Source organism: Rhododendron vialii, chromosome 13a, assembly GCF_030253575.1.
Source record: "Rhododendron vialii isolate Sample 1 chromosome 13a, ASM3025357v1".
NCBI classification, from domain to species: domain Eukaryota; kingdom Viridiplantae; phylum Streptophyta; class Magnoliopsida; order Ericales; family Ericaceae; genus Rhododendron; species Rhododendron vialii.
The window spans coordinates 8432312-8448387 of NC_080569.1; the positions used below are offsets into that span (position 1 = coordinate 8432312).

Sequence of the window (16076 nt, forward strand, 5' to 3'; positions counted from 1 at the left end):
GATTTGTCCTTGCAAGAACCTATGCTTGCTTTTGGAGAGAGAGTGTGAGTCTATATATAGACTCGTAGGCTTTGTACATGAGAGAAATGTACAAAACGCTGACTTCTTTGCATAACGTCATAATCAAAGAGAGCAAAAATTGCAAGTTTCATGGAATTTTCAAGGCAAGAATATTATCCCTTTGGAGTAAAATTATAAAATACTTCATGAAATTATACCTGCTCTAGGGGTATTTTGGAACTCAGTGGGGTCAAGTGATCCCGTTTGCCCTAGCGTGGGCCTGCCCATGTGTGGGTATGTATGGAAAATTATTCAGTGTACCTAGGGTGGCTGTCTTACAGTGTTAGATTCGTTTTTTGAAACTTGTTGGTGGATTTGCTTCTCGCATGATTAACTAGAGTTTAATTCTTGGGGAAAATCGCAAGAAAGTGATTTATTGTGAATTTCATAGTTCCTGCGTGGATAGTTTGCTCAGACCAGATCAGAAATGAGATTAATTGAGGTGCGCATGAGATTAAGGCCCCGTTTCGGAATATAAAATAAGTACTTATTTTTTAAGAAGGTAATTTCAAGCTCAAAAATAATATATTTATGCAAATAATTTTTCTATCAATATGGATCTTGTTTAATAGATCTCATCAAAATTTTTAATACGGTGCAAAAAAAATTAAAAAATTATTTTTCATTTACATTATTTTTAAATTTGAAAATGTGAAATAAACTGTTTATTTTTTAAGAAGATTTCTGGAACGGAGCCTAATTGTGATGAACTTTAAAGTCTGCCATAAATTCTTTTTTTCGTGTTAGTACCACTCTACATTTTATTTATTTTTTAGTGTGGGATATTATAACAAGGGTGTAAATAATGAGAGGTGGTGCACGAGGGCACTGAATAATCTCTCTCATGTATATATGTATGGATGTATGAAGGCCACCGGCGGAGATTCCAGTGACAGTCTGTCTCATCTCGTGGCCCTGTCTGTTCCTCTCTCTTCTCCCTTCTGCCCTCCCCAAGCACTCCAAATCTCCTAATTTCTACTCTCTCTCTCCGCCGACCGGAAGACCAAGCTCCGCTTCACCGGTTTCCATGGCTTCGTTCATCGAATCTGGTTGGCAGGTAACGCATTTAACTACCTCTTCACTAACATACAATAGTTTTTATATCATCCCCTGGATTTCGCCTTCTTCTGCTTGGATTTGGTCCTACCACATCGAGCATTGTCACTCTTCGATCTGTTTGTTATATATTTACACGTGTCTATACATACCAGCATGCATGTAGCTACAATCCGTACACAAGCATATAAAAGAGGATTTTTCTTTCTTTCTCTACTCGTTTCTCATTAAATTGGTCAAGATTGCGCTTTGGAGTTGTATAGCTTCAAAAGTTGTGAAACTATGTAATGCCAAAACTGTTTTTTTAATGTTAAAATTGTTGTGCATAAAAAAGTTTGTACCATGTGTAAAGTACAAGATTCTTATGCACATTAGTTTTGGCATTAACAAAATCAGTTTTGGCTCAGTTGTGTTTGAGTGGTCGTTTGGTCATCGAAGACGACAGTCGTGGACCCCATAAAGAGGTTTCTAGAATTTTTTTTTTTTTGGTTCTTTTTTTCAAATGGTCCAAACATTGGGCCGTAACGTTTATGCCAAATTCTTCTCGCTAGTTCTTGCATAGAACGTTAGATAACTCTCCTGTGGAGGCAAGACGTTTGAGGATCAAAAAAGTCTAGAAACACAACTTTAGAATACAACTCCGGACACAAATGTGTTTGGTGCATATCAATGCATGTGGTTCCATGTGTATCGAATGACTCAGGATATAGTCGTGTCCGGGGTTGCATTTCGAAGTTGTGTTTGTAGCATTGCTCTTCGAGGATTATTACAGTTTTCCTTCCCTTTTCTTCTATTTGAGCAATTTAGCTTAACTAGCAGCTTTGGGGGAGATTTTCTCCATATCAATTTTGTTTACCTATGTCGTAATGGGAGTTAGGTGATTGGCGAACTTAATTGCTTATATTGTCTTGTTTTCTTCTATACACAGAAGCGATGATGTTTTGAAGTAAACTAATCTAGCATGGATTGCACCAGAAACTGAAAACTGATATTGTTGCGGTCATCTGCTAGTATAGAAAAGTAGACATTGAGTTGTATTTGGTAGCTGGCTGGGAATTTATATATCTCGTCTCAGATGGAAATTGGAAAAAATTTGACTCCATTTGGTCTTCAATTTCTGTGGCTTGGAGTCGTTATTTAGGGACATAATCTATTCATCTTGTGTAATCAAGCCTTATACAAATACAATCCTCATTTTATGAAGTGTTTTTCTCAACTCGAGGATTTTTGTTTGTTTATCTGCAGTATCTGATCAGTCATTTCAATGATTTCCAACTGGCGTGTCTTGGAAGTTTCTTTCTTCACGAAAGTGTCTTTTTCTTTTCGGGGCTACCATTCATCTACTTGGAAAGAGCAGGATGGCTGAGCAAGTATAAAATTCAGGTATTTTACTCGTGGCTTCATGTTATTACTGATTTTGATATGTTAATTTTGTCATGTGTTTTAGAGTTTAGACATGCATCTATACAAGGTTGAAAGGATAAAAAATTGAATTGAATAGGAAGATAACTTTGTCGAACTTTGTTTTGTGTTTCTAGGTACTCAACTAAAACAGCAAACGTAAAGTTCATTTACTTATCTCCATTTTTCATACTTTTGCCGGGGCCCTTGATGTTTTGGAAAGCATTATCTGTTATTTATGGAAGGTGTTTTTCGCTTTTTGCATCAATTTATTGTCTGTTGCTTTTTGGTTGAAGATATCAGAATCTCTACATCCACATGGTCCAACCATGGTAAGGTGTTAGTGTTGGGTGCACTTGTCTTCGGTTTATATGCTTGTTAAAACAGTGTTGTGATTTCTTTTTGGTGCTGCTTGATAAGAAGTAAAGCAGATTTGGTCAGGGATTCAGATCTTAGCATGCAGGATGAAATTTTTTTTTTTGGTTGTCGATTTCCATGTTTTGTTATTATAAGTAACATATTGCTACAGGGTTCGAAGAGTCAAAGCTGCTGCATACGCTTACCCTTCTAGTGACACTATTACTAATTCTAAATCCAAACTAGATATGTATTTCTCTTCTCCGGGTTCTTCAACTTTTTCTTAGAGTAGCAGAACAATATACTGTATTTCCCTTCCCCTCCATAGCATGATCCTGAGTCCAACACATTCGTGTTCAATGATCAGTTTTTGGTTTCCATGCTGCTGCTGCATCTTTATTTGTAGTGGATTGTTGCAACTCGCAAGTCATGTTTACATTCCTTAGAGGAGGTTCCTATTCATTTAACTTTCCTATTGGCAATGAGCTTCATATCCTGATGCAGCAGTATCCTGATGCTGCCATTGAGACCTGAAGTTTGCACGCTTCCTGTAAGAATAATGTAATTAGTGGTAAACAAGGAAACTCTTCGTCAAATAGATGTCATTACGCTCTCTGCATCTTCATAAGATTCATTGTTTTGTGTGATCCACCGCAGAGGAGTTTTGTGTCCTTTTCATCTAAATTTGTCACTCCGCATCTATTTTAGAGAGCCATTATTCATGCTTTAAGCCAAAGAGTAGTTATTTCTCAACAGTGCTACTAATGAGCCAGTTCTAATTAGTTTGCTCCTCACCAGAATTCAACATCTCCATTTCAACGTAATTTTACTGGATTTACATTCATAGGTGTTGTAATTATTTGTGGTTCAATGCAGGTGAGAAATAATTCACCTGAAGCTCAGGAAAGATGTATAACTCGCCTACTGCTGTATCATTTCTGTGTCAATCTACCTGTTATGATTGTTTCCTATCCTGTCTTCAGATTCATGGGCATGAGAAGTAGTCTCCCATTGCCTTCCTGGTACTTTCAGGTTCTTGATCAATAAAGCTTAAGTTTGCAGATATTGTTGTATTCTACGCTCCAGATTCAAATTCTGCTGAATACCTTCTACTGCTTCTTTGTTTTCATCTTGAGTGATGTCTTAGATCTTCTTTGGAGTAATTTTGCGAACCTTTTGGTTGAGCAGGAAAGTAATCTCTACACAGATATTGTTCTACTTCATCCTGGAGGATTTTGTATTCTATTGGGGGCACAGGATGTTGCATACAAAATTGCTGTACAAGCATGTCCACAGTGTGCATCATGAGTAAGTGGAACAAACCAAGCTGTTATAAAATGCACATCTATTATAGTTTATTTCTGTTTAGTTTGTTTCTTGAATCATCAGGTATGCAACACCATTTGGCCTGACGTCTGAATATGCACACCCTGCTGAGATCCTTTTCCTTGGATTTGCTACGATTGTTGGTCCTGCCATCACCGGGCCCCATTTGATAACTCTGTGGCTGTGGATGGTAGTTAGAGTTTTGGAGACAGTGGAGGCGCATTGTGGTTATCATTTCCCGTGGAGCCTTTCAAACTTCTTGCCCTTGTACGGAGGGTGAGTATATCATTTTCCAGCCTTTTTTCGTGTCATATGTACCATTTAACATCATATGCCTGAGACTTGTATCATTGATCTTACAGTGCTGATTTTCATGACTATCACCACCGACTGCTCTATACAAAGTCTGGCAACTACTCCTCAACTTTCATTTACATGGACTGGTAAGTTTAAAGGATGAAAACATTGGTTTGTATGGCTGCAACGAGTTGAGTTTTGTTCACCCTCCACTTAAGAGGGTGAACATTACCCTCCTTCCTATTGGTTGAAAGGGTGTGGATCCCACCACAAGATGATATCATGCTCACCAAAAAGTGTATTGCATGGTAAGCATGACATCATTTTGTGGTGGAATCCACACTATTTCAACCAATAAGAAGGAAGGCAATGTTCACCCTCTTTTAAGGAGGGTGAACAAAATTGCACTCGGCTGCAACTGTAAAGCTATGTGATTTATATGCCGTTTATGAAGCAAGTTGAGACTTGGGAATAGTGATTAGGTGCTGAGCAATGCAGGCACAGTTTTTTTTGTTTTTGTTTTGCCTTTTGTTCTGTGGTGCCTTCGTTATATTTTGGTCTGTGCAGTTTAGTAGGTTAGGCTGCATTTACCAGAAAGTTGATGGCAACTTTTATATCCTTTGCGAATTAGGATTCTCCAACAACTTTAGTATACCTTGCACGTTGAAGTGTCCCTGTCCGATCGTCTTGCTGCAGGAGGCACCTGGACCAAAAAACTAAGGGAAAGAATGAGAAACTCATAAAACTTGCAAGTGGAAGCATCTGGTTGCTTAAATATGTAGTGAGGTTCTCGTTTGGTTTTATAGAAACATGTTACGGGCACTATTCAATCTGCTGGAAGTGCTTCTAGTGATTGACTCTGGCTTGCTTATGGTATTGTAATGCAGGATGTAAACCATCCACACATATTTAGTTCTTTTATTTTGTACTCCCCTGTAAAAATCCGATTCTTTTGTACCCCCACGCACTCTATCCCAGTTGTAGCTCTGTTTACCTTTGCAACCTTAGGTAATGGCATATAGGAAACAAACTGGGCGTGGTCACTTAATATGCATGCCTATAAATGTGATAATATACTTGGCAGGTAGCTTATGTGACATCGGTTGATTTGGCTTCTTTCTCATCAGGATATTTGGTACTGATAAGGGATACAGAAAACTGAACGCAATGAAGAGCAGTGAAGACAACGCCATGAACAAGAAAATGTGAAGCTGCAGATGGAAAGAGAACGTTTTTGCGCCCTTTCATATTGTTCGGTTGGGTTCTTAACTGATAGCATCTTCGGGGGCTCATGAGTTACAGTTTTTGTGGATTAATCTGTTTGAAGTTGGATTTTGATGTTCGATAAATCTGTGCAAAGTTTCTTTGGATGGTTTGCCTCTGGTTACCTTACATAAATGAAGCTGCCATCATTTCTTTATTTCATGGGCATTTGTCTTCCACTTCCCTGGGTTCTTATGTGCTGTGTTGTGTTGGGATTTTTTTTTTTGTCAATCGATAAAAGAGATCATTTTACACCAGATATGAAGTACATGGTACAAACTCGGAACACTATATCAATTGTGAGAGTCTAGGAGACAATCAAGCTCAACAACTCAATCAATATAAGAAATATGCCCAATATTAGTCAATACAAGAAATACGCTCAATATTTGGCTGGGATGGATCAAGGGAATTTAGATTACATTTTGGTGTTTATAACTTATTCCCCTTGAAAATCTTGATGCAATAATTTGTCCATATTAATAGGCCACCTTCTAAAAACCACTTTTGCATTTGGTCACCGCTTTATCAAATTTCTGCGTTCGCCACCACTTTATCAAGTTTCTGCGTTCGCCACTGATTGTTTCCCAATTTATCCACCACACCTTATTACAAATTGTCTCCAACATATATTGTACTACTCCTATATATTTGCTTTCAAGCCAGCATTTCGTCTTTCAAGCAAGCTCTAAGCTCGATCACGGTAGCATTCATGTCACTCACTCGTAAAACATCACAGCATTCTCGTCTACTCCCAGCCTGAAAAATGAAAACAAAGCCCATGGTTATACAAGGGTTTTTGAGGTATTCTTGTGAATTCATATTCATCGATGGAGTAGAAGGAAAGAATAGACGGCGACTTGAATCACTCACGCCACTTATAAGTCTTCCAACTGGTGATACGACGTGAATTTTGGCTATGTGATCAGCCGAACGATTTCCACTTGCCGAACAAGCTGGTAATTTGCGTTCCCATTTTCGCGTATAGCTCAAAACTATTCTCCCTCCTGTAGATTGCTCCACCGTATCGAAGAAAAAAACGTGAGGGGATTCACAAGGATCATTAGAAGGAAGCCGCGTGTTGAACATGTATGGTGGAAATGCGCCTTTTTTCCAAGGAACAAATGTCTCGATAGGCTTCTGAAGAATACTTGGTGGGAAAAAGGTTTCGTAAATGTGGGCCGAGTAGCCCCACGATATGGAGAAAGTCCAGTTGGTTTGCTTGTGATAGCAAACGGTTTGTTGGAGCAAGTGAGACTCGTCGGCTTTCGCGGCTTTCATAAGGTGGTGAAGGGATTCGTAACGGTTCAGGAGGGGGAAAATGGGCTTCACGGCGTCGAGGTGGTGGAGGGAGAGGAGAGGGGATTGTGGGTGTGCTGAGAGAAGTCCTGATATGTCACCACGGAGATCAATCTGCATTAATATTGAAAGACAATTGTTACACATGTATATCGTGTACCTGATGAAACAATTGTTACACATAGTGGCTGTTTTGGTGGTGGGCGCGAGCGTGCATCTCTGTTTTCTCTGGGTTTTTGGTCCAGAGCGGAGATGGTGGCTGCTGATGGTGGTAGGCTGTGTTTGTTCTGGGCTTTTGGACGGCGGTTTCTGCAGGGTTGCGGTTGTCACGGCGGTGTTGGAGACGGTGGACTGGATTGGTGACCTAGTTGTCTAGGTTTAGGGTTTGTTTCTTTCAGGTTTGGGTTTTTCTCTCTTAGGTGTTGGGTTTGGCCCATTTATTTGGATTGGGCTCTTTTTGGGTGTTTGTTGGTGTCTTACCAACGTTTGGGTGGTTTTTTTTCCGGTTTTTTTTTTATAAAAAAAAATGTGAGGCGAGGTGTAGTGGTGAGGTACTACCGTTTGTGCATGATGCTTCCTGGCGTATCACTACTACAAGATTTCTGTTTTTTATCATTTTAAATGGTATAGAAACCTTTCTTTGCTGATAAAAAGAAGAAGAAGTTGAGTACCTGATGAAAGCCCTTCTCATGAGTTAGAGGCACTCCCAAATCAGCAACACAAGACTGCAAAATATGGTCACTTCCATACACATAAGGATACCTTTTGATACACACATCCAAATTCTTAGCCAGTGCTTCTGCTAGAGGATAACTCAAAGCAAATCCAGCTCCCCCAAATCCCATTTCAAATGACCCCCACACATTATTCACAACACATTCCGAATTCCTCCCAATGTAATAGTACTTCCTATGATCATATTTTCCAAGAACCTCCACTAAATTATTCGTGAAAAATATCGTGTCGTCGTCGGACATCACATACCACCTCACACCTTTATTTTGAGCCTTGAATGTCTCCACAATCACCTTAGCCATTCGGATTGCGTAAGGCATCAGATGCCTGTCGTACTCCTTGTATTTCGACGTGTTTTCAGAAACCCGAAAGGGTGGATCAATTGCTAAAGGCCATGGAAGAAACTCGGTTGGAGGGCGGTCTAGGAAGAGGAATCCACGAGTTGTGTTTGGTTTCCACCACGACTCGACGTACCACTTCTTGTTGTTCCATGCTCTTGATGAACCTGATATACCAAAAACAATGTGGGTAATGTTGGTGGGAGAGTAGGAAATCGAGTCAGGATCGTTTGACAGGTGGTTTGAGTTGGGGAAGAGAGTGGAGGATTGGCAGCAGTGGTGGTTGGAGGAGAGAATGTACATTGTGTACATGGTTAGTCCAGAAAATAAAAGCAATTTGCCACAAACATTCGCAGGTTTATTCGACAACTGTTTGATCACCGGAGGTGCCATGCTGAAGAGGGCCAGGAGCTTGAACTAAGTTTCCAAAAAATCAAAACAGCAAGAAATGAAGGAAAAACAGGAGCTTGATACAATTTTCTCTCCAATCTGGATCTTGAAAGTGGTAAAATGAGTTTGTGAGTAGGTTTCCTTTTTGAGTTGAATGGTTCATGAAGTTTGTGCTATGTTAAGAAAACACAAATCATGTGAGTGTATATCTTCGATTCATGTGCTGTGTTATTCATGTGATGGAAGTTGCTTTATATGAGGCCATAAATTGCGAATTGCCGAACGAGAAAAGCCATACAACTTCAGTAATACTAGTCAGTCCAGTGACAAATATCCAGCTTTCGCTACAGTGCTAGCCGTAAAAGCTGGGTTTTGCATTATACGAAATATTTCCTGATCCAAGTTCTGTTGGGATAATAAACTCATCTTTAACAGTTCTGTGTTTCTAAATGAAGTGTGTGCCAGTAATAAAGAAGTGGAGATGAGTTATATCAGTAGCAGCTCCGAGCATAGAAATCGTTAAGCCTCGATTTTATTCAACCGCTCAAAGATTACATCAGGTTTATGAACGTAGAAGTAGTCCTGACTCCTGGAAATGCTACATAATCAAAGAAAAAGAATAATAGGACAGCCTCAAACAGTAAGGCAAGAAATCCAGACATTTTCTTGCTGAGACTCGAATACTTTACACCCCATGAACACCAATATCATCAACTCTAAACCATGTCTCAAAGCTAACATAGCCACAAAGACTGAACTTTGACGAAAATCCCTTCTCACTTCTTAGTCATCAACATAGATAGTTTCTTGCTGAAACAGTCCACCAAAAATCTTCCTCGTTTCGGGCTGGGACTCCGTTTTTGTTTCTTTTGGCTTTGGCGGCTGCTTTTGTTTTGGGGTTGGTGGTTTGATGACTGCTTTTTTGGCACGCAGAGTTTGAGCCTTGGCTTGTCCTCTTACGGTGGCAATCTGGACTTTCGGCTTCTCAGTTGGCTTTTGAACAGCTGTTGCAATTTGTGAGCTGAACTTTTCCCAAGACAGTCCGGAACCAATCTCCTTTGCCTTGTCCAAGAGGCCTTCCACTGAAGCTCCTGCAGCCTCGGCCTTCACTTGTGCCTCTTCAGCTAGATTGGCTGCTCGAGCTTCTTGCTCTTCGAGCTTTTTGACTTCGGTTTGTATCCTCTTTGCTACATTGGCTGCTTCTAGTGCTCTCTCTGTAGCTTTTCTGGCTTCTTCCTCGGCTTCTGCCTTTGCAAGGGATTCTGCATAGGCTTTTCTTCTTCCGTCCTCAGGAATGGCACTAAAAGAAGTAAATTTAAACACCTTAGAATGCAATCCTCTCTTCAAATGCAGGTTAAGATTTCTATACTTATGCGTTCATTATGTACACAGATAGGTATACCGTTACCTGAATAGTTCATCCACAGTCTTCGATGGGGCAGCTGGATTTGTGCAAACTTGAACAACCTGAAATCGAATGTTACCAATTTGAGCAATCAATGGAGAAAAACCACTCGAACACCACGAAAGTTCCATTCTTTTAGAGTAGAGTTGGTAAATAAATACGTCATGAATTACATGATTCGTGGAGTTTTGAGGGTAAATCAGTAAGACATGATAGAAATGCCAAGAATACTTGATATAGCAATGATTCTTCCTCAGATTCTGGGACATGAGTCCACAAATTGTTGGGATAAAAGAACACCTGAAATAGTTCTTGGCTAAAGAGAGGACTACCCAATTTAATATGATCATAGAGGCAATTTTCTAGAAAGAATTGCAAGAAAAAAACTTCAAAGGAATTTACTTCGTGGGTACAAGGTATTTTTTTTATGTTCTTCTAAATACACATTCCGGGTATGACAACCTTGGACCAAACTCCCATCCAGTCTGCCTATCATCAATTTTGGCCCAGTTTTGGGATGGTGTTGGCCGATTCCGAATCCAAAATGGAGATCGAAAACTTTCTTAACGTAGACCTCACATGGAAGTATGTCTATCTCAATCGGACATCAGCGCTATTCCAATAATTCACATTTGTGCATGATAAAATAGACGACGGAGGTTTGGAAATTGCATTTGCCGTCTACAAACGTGAATGTTGGTATAAGCTATCCGCGTCCCGAGCTAATTTTTGAACAGTGACGTACTTTTGGTGCGAGGCCTACGCAGATTACTTATTCCTCATGATTATTAGCCTCATCAAACAAACAAATGGTCAACTTGGCCCCGTTCCACTAACTAAGTTACTTATTTTTTGAATTAAATGTGACGTATTGTGAGAGAATGACTTGTCTCGTAAAAAATAATTACTTAAAACAAATAGTACCCTTAGCAGAACGGATGAAATGCTCACCTTATTTGCCGCCACGGCTGTGTTGGCGAAAACTTTTGCCACCAGCAACGCTATCTGCGACTTAGCTACCTATAAAACTCCAACAAATCAAGAAAAAATACATCAATTTTCAGAGAAATTAATACAACAAAAGAAAATCATCAATTCTCCATTACAAATAAAAATAAAATTACTCCGTACATTACATTACTTTGTAGTCGTTTGCACCAACACTCCCTTCAGCCGACACGACGACGTTGTACGAACTCTCGGGGGAAAAGTCCTCCGTCAGCCGCGTCTTGATCAGCGTGTAACTGACGTCGCCGGCTTCCACCACCTTCTGCAGGAGCTCCGGCACCGTCAGCGGCTGAGACCGCGAGAAGAGGTTGCTGAAGAACGACGATATGCCGTCGAGGACGTTGTAGGTCGAGAAGGTCGCCGCTTCGTCGTAGATGATCGCCACGTGGCCCACGCCGGCAAACTGGGCGGCCTGGATGACTTGCGCGGCGTCCGACGTGGTGACCTCGGCTGCGGGGCCGTTTTCGTCGGGGCCGATGGTGACGACGACCTTGCTGGCATTGCCGATGGCCTTGGCGATGGATTCGGCGTCTTGGAAGGTGGATTCGACGGCGTTGAGACTTTTTGATTCTTCGTTGGATATGATCTGCGGTGGAGATGGGGTAGGCGTAGGATAAATGAGTGAAACGTAAAATACATGCGATATACAGTATCTCTTTTTCTGGTTTTTTTTTTTACATCGACAAAAGACACTCAAAACACTCTTTCAAAAAGAAGACAGAGAGACATGTTTCAGTTTTTTTGTCTATATTTTTTCACCTCCCGTCGAGCCAAACAATGTGATATAAAAATTACACCAAAATCGAGTAAAAATTAAGAAAAAACAACAAAGAAAGACCGTGACAAAGAGACCGCAAAAATTTGTCAGAATGTCAATCGGATATAGTTACTTTTTGAAGAAAGACAAGAGGGTAATTTCACACACCAATTTACTTAGGCAATTGTTGACTAGGGAGAGGCATAATGGACCCTTTAAACACATACACAATATCCAAATTTCGGATATGGGAGCCGGCCTGGCTGACGCAGGCATAAGAGCCTCGCCACTAAAGAATAGAACCACGACAAAGGGCCTAAGAGACCTGCACTAGAGGTCAAGCACCCAAACGACAACGGGTGGGCGAGACTTGGTTGCTTTAAAGGAGGGCAAGATCGGATATGGAAACTGGAGCTTATTGCTGTTCAAACAAAAGAAACTGGAGCTTACTAGTATATAAAAGCTGTAATTTGTTGAAAATGAAGCTTCTTTTGTAAATGTCCAGTATTGTACAATTTCAATTGTTTTCCAAAGCACCAAAAAAAAAATGTCAATAGGGCTTTTGACATTAACACGCCTCAAACTCGACCCGAATTTAGAAAACTTGGGTCAACTATTTTTTTTATACAACAAACACAAAAATTAAATAGGAGAAAAAATATGGGTTGAAGTTGCGTAACTCAAGAAAGATACGAATAACCGTCTAATTTTTCATTTTGATCCTAAAGCCCGATGATGCATGATTTTAATTGAATGTGAAGAACGCAATTTTCAACCCAACGCCAATAAACTCAATGAGATTTATATCCTTCATTAACTCTTTATTCAGAATCGTGTTAACATACGTTACTCTTAAAAAGCTGATAAATATTTTGGCACGAATTCGAAAATGGCAAGAAATCCAAAATAACACAACACGATTTTGACCCTAATTTTTATGATTTAGTAGCTCAAAACTGCTTCAAACTACTAATCCGATAACAACATAGGGCTAAAGTGGGGCAAAAATGGAGTTCCATTCACATGAAGTTTCCGATTAATGATTAAGGGTGTGTTCCACTAACTAAATTAAATGTGATGTACTGTGAGAGAATGACTTGTCTTGTAAAGCAGGAAATAAGTACTTAAAAAATAAAAACTTTAGCGGAACGGGACCTAAATAGGACTAATTGAATCACATTGAAATTCTAACCATTCAGGATTATCAAGAATCCAAATATTCAGAGTCAAAGTGAGATTTGAGTGATGCTCTAAATGTTGACAAATTTACTCCATTGATTTTTAAGTTTCTTGCGGCCGGCCTAATATTTTGCGCCACACAGTGAGAAGTGTTAGATTCCTCCAAATTAACTTTGTGCTAAAACAACACAAACTCTAAAACTTGGTAACCACATTTGTGTAGCATAATAGCTAACCTTGTATTGGGCTGCAATGCGGGCAAGCTCCTGGGCAGCTCCCAGGTCCGCCACCCCAGCCCGAACCGTAAAACCTTCGCGCAGCAGCGTTTGGGTGATGCGGACGCCTGCCAGCCCAGTCGCACCGGCAACAAACACGGTGCCGGGGTCTTTCCGTCTCAGGCTCCCGAAAGACAAGCCCGTAGAAGGGCTAGCAACGACTGGGATCAGAGCCTTCACATCGGACACCTTACCGAAATTGAAGGAAAAGGGATTGGAACTCGGTTTATCGTCCGTCGGGCTTTCCTCGGCGGACGAATCATCGGCCGGTTTGCCGAACCGGAAAGGGGGGGAGGGGCCGGCCCTCTTGGCTGAAACGGCGAGCCGCGGGTTGCGGAGGGTGGTTAGCCTCGAAGAGGGGGTGGTGCTTAGGAGGAATGAGTTGGAGGAGAGAGCTGGAGCCATGGGTGGGTTGGGGCAAAAGGAGGAAAACACAGTCAAGAGGCCATTTTGCTTTGGTTTTGGCTCTATAGTAGTATGTGGATGAGTGTCGGAAAGAGAGGGGTTTGTGTTGGTTGGATATTATCTGGATGGAGAGGTAGGACAAGACAGCCAATGGTATTGAGCCACCTCGGCATATTCTATCTACAAAGGAGAAAATTGGACACCAGACGTTTTCATCATTTTCATGGTACACTGCAATTAAGGAATGTCTACTTGACCACAAAAGGGAAAAAAACAAAGAAAGAGAGAGAGTAACCCTTTTCGGTTTGGATTTTGAAGGAAATTTTTTAGAATAATATGTACAGAGAAATAGATAGAGAAAATTTATTAGAGACCGTGCCTACGAGTTTTGAGACCCAAAAATGGAGAAGGATGCCGACTCATCAGTGTAGTTGTATATTACTCCATCCGTCCCTTTTTGAATGCCTATTACGGTTCTGCGTGCCATTTCCGAAGGCTTATATCTCTCAACATAAAATCATTGTTTTAAAAAATAATTAAGACCTATCAAACAATATTCATATTGCACATTTTTAACAATGTAAATTAAAAGATATAGACAATTAAAAATGACACGTAAAACCGTAATGAACACTTAAAAAGGACGAAGACTGCATAGGAGTCATTGAATAACTAGAAAAAACCCGGGCTCATAGGAACTGCATAGGAGTCATTGAATAACTAGAAAAAACCCGGGCTCGCTTACGGGGAAAGTGAAAATGGAAGCAAGAACCAACATAAACCATGATACATTTATACGGACGTACCCGTCATCTGTTTTTTTAGCTTGATTGGCTAACCAACCAACAAATTCTGGTTTCTGTGTAACTTGACTGGAATAGATTTTGCACAGTATGCAGTATCATATCTTGAATTTTCGCGTAGAAACTTATTTGAGGTCTTACCAGCGACTACAAGGATCTCTGTTCCAAATCTCCCCTATCACCTGCGTTGAATTCCTCGCTACATGATTAGCATAGATGAGATTAATTGTATGCTATGGAGTGACCGGCAACAAACGATTTAGACACAAAAAGTACCAGAATTAGGAGATCGATGGTCCTGCCCAGTCCAGAGTCACGGATTTCTCAAAAACAATACGCATAGACAAGAAATAAACAAAAGCAAAACATGAAAGCCAATTTTGCAAGAACAATTTTGACGCCAACATGATGATGGTTTTTCAGGGGTTGTTTCTCAGAAGCACTAAAAATACTAAAAGTACAGAAAGTAAATTTGTAATAAATGGACTTTTTTTCATCACTAAAGGGGCTTTTTTTCCCTTCACAAAATACAAAAGGGAATAAAAAAAGGGCCCCTTTCCTTTTAGCACTTTTAGAAAACTACCCGTCAATATGCTTTCCATTCCTCATACAGCCAGATCTGATGAAATATCACCATATGAAGCAGGTGCGTGCTTTTTCCACTTCCCTCCCCTCATCAAGAGGGAAAGGGGCTCCGGATTTGGGAACGTTTTCGGAACAAACCCAACTTGAAAGTCCTGACCTTTCGCACGAAGCAATTTAAGAGAAAAAACCCAGGGCCTTACCTCTGCCCCTATGGCAAATCGTTTCAATCATAGAAACTATTTTCTATCCTAGAGGGAGCCGAGTATAATTTATAGCTCTCCTAAATTAGAAACATCTTACAGCAATTTGTTCACATATCTTTAGCATCCGATGAAACCTATATACAATAATTTTGCACAAGATCATTCAAACACCTCATCCGTTCCAACAGCTTCCGTCAACTTATTTCTGATCCAAGTGCTAGGAAACTGCTCTAATTTCCGATCCAAGGGCTAGGAAACTGCTCTAAACACGTCTCAACCTAAGAAAAATATGCAGCCATTTATCTCTCTTTTCAAATGAACAAAAAACATAATGCGATCAGCTGTGACAAAGATGTCACCCCCAATATCCAAATTCTAGTCGGATAGCAAGCAAACCACCATAGAAATGAGGACTCATCAAATTTTCTGACATGAGTCAGCAGTGGTGATCCAAGTTTTCTAGCACCATGCTTGGTAGACTTGGTGTTCAGCCATGCATCCAACAATCCTATATCGACCACAGAAAGTACAACAAAGAAAGTGCTCTCAATTTATCAACTAAAATTGAGATGCTTGAGTAATCTATTTTCCATCAATCTACTCTCAAAGAACAAGCAATGACTAACCAAAAAACCTCATCAACCTACAAGGCCTACGTAAAATTTCGAAATATAAATTAAATAGTGGAACAAAAATCTAGAAGATAGGACCTGGCTTCCAGAATAACATCGGCCATATGATGTACTGGCTAGCTTTTTCAATTACATTTCCCCAGATGTCATAGCAATCAGGCACAATTGACAACAGGCGAGACTATGGCTAGCACTGGTTAAATTGATCACATGTTACCACTCTCCGAAGACAGCTACAACCACTCAAATGATGAGGATAGTCTACCCTTCAGGATCTCCAGTATAGATATCTAAGCAAGTGA

General features: G+C 40.3%; 3 protein-coding genes and 1 long non-coding RNA gene across 6 annotated transcripts; 2 read left to right on the forward strand and 2 right to left on the reverse strand.

Moving 5' to 3' along the window:
* The first annotated feature begins 888 nt into the window (after positions 1-888).
* Positions 889-5917, forward strand: LOC131314156 (methylsterol monooxygenase 2-2-like). 2 transcript variants are annotated; one of them, XM_058342645.1, is made up of 7 exons: positions 889-1117; positions 2362-2499; positions 3751-3896; positions 4063-4182; positions 4264-4476; positions 4563-4643; positions 5625-5917. In XM_058342645.1, the coding sequence occupies exons 1-7, from the start codon at positions 1088-1090 to the stop codon at positions 5704-5706; spliced, it is 810 nt and encodes a 269-aa protein (XP_058198628.1). In that variant the 5' UTR covers positions 889-1087; the 3' UTR covers positions 5707-5917. The 2 variants fall into 2 exon arrangements, with proteins under 2 accessions (XP_058198628.1, XP_058198629.1); XM_058342646.1 differs by lacking the exon at positions 889-1117 and adding an exon at positions 1701-1993.
* LOC131314157 (uncharacterized) lies at positions 4649-5418 on the forward strand. The gene is made up of 2 exons (XR_009196317.1): positions 4649-4692; positions 4924-5418. It is a non-coding gene; the product is annotated as an uncharacterized LOC131314157 (long non-coding RNA).
* A 161-nt stretch (positions 5918-6078) lies between the features above and the next one.
* LOC131313612 (uncharacterized) lies at positions 6079-8719 on the reverse strand. Of its 2 annotated transcripts, XM_058342005.1 has the most exons (3): positions 7731-8694; positions 6634-7173; positions 6079-6519 (listed from the first exon to the last, which is right to left on the reverse strand). In XM_058342005.1, the coding sequence occupies exons 1-3, from the start codon at positions 8523-8525 to the stop codon at positions 6418-6420; spliced, it is 1437 nt and encodes a 478-aa protein (XP_058197988.1). In that variant the 5' UTR covers positions 8526-8694; the 3' UTR covers positions 6079-6417. The 2 variants fall into 2 exon arrangements, with proteins under 2 accessions (XP_058197988.1, XP_058197986.1); XM_058342003.1 differs by having other exon boundaries at positions 6079-7173; positions 7731-8719.
* A 315-nt stretch (positions 8720-9034) lies between these two features.
* LOC131314882 (protein PLASTID TRANSCRIPTIONALLY ACTIVE 16, chloroplastic) lies at positions 9035-14549 on the reverse strand. Its single transcript, XM_058343800.1, has 6 exons — positions 14496-14549; positions 13108-13731; positions 11069-11521; positions 10879-10947; positions 9931-9989; positions 9035-9822 (listed from the first exon to the last, which is right to left on the reverse strand). Exons 2-6 carry the CDS (start codon positions 13549-13551, stop codon positions 9306-9308), a joined length of 1542 nt encoding a protein of 513 aa, XP_058199783.1. The 5' UTR covers positions 13552-13731; positions 14496-14549; the 3' UTR covers positions 9035-9305.
* Positions 14550-16076: the final 1527 nt, after the last annotated feature.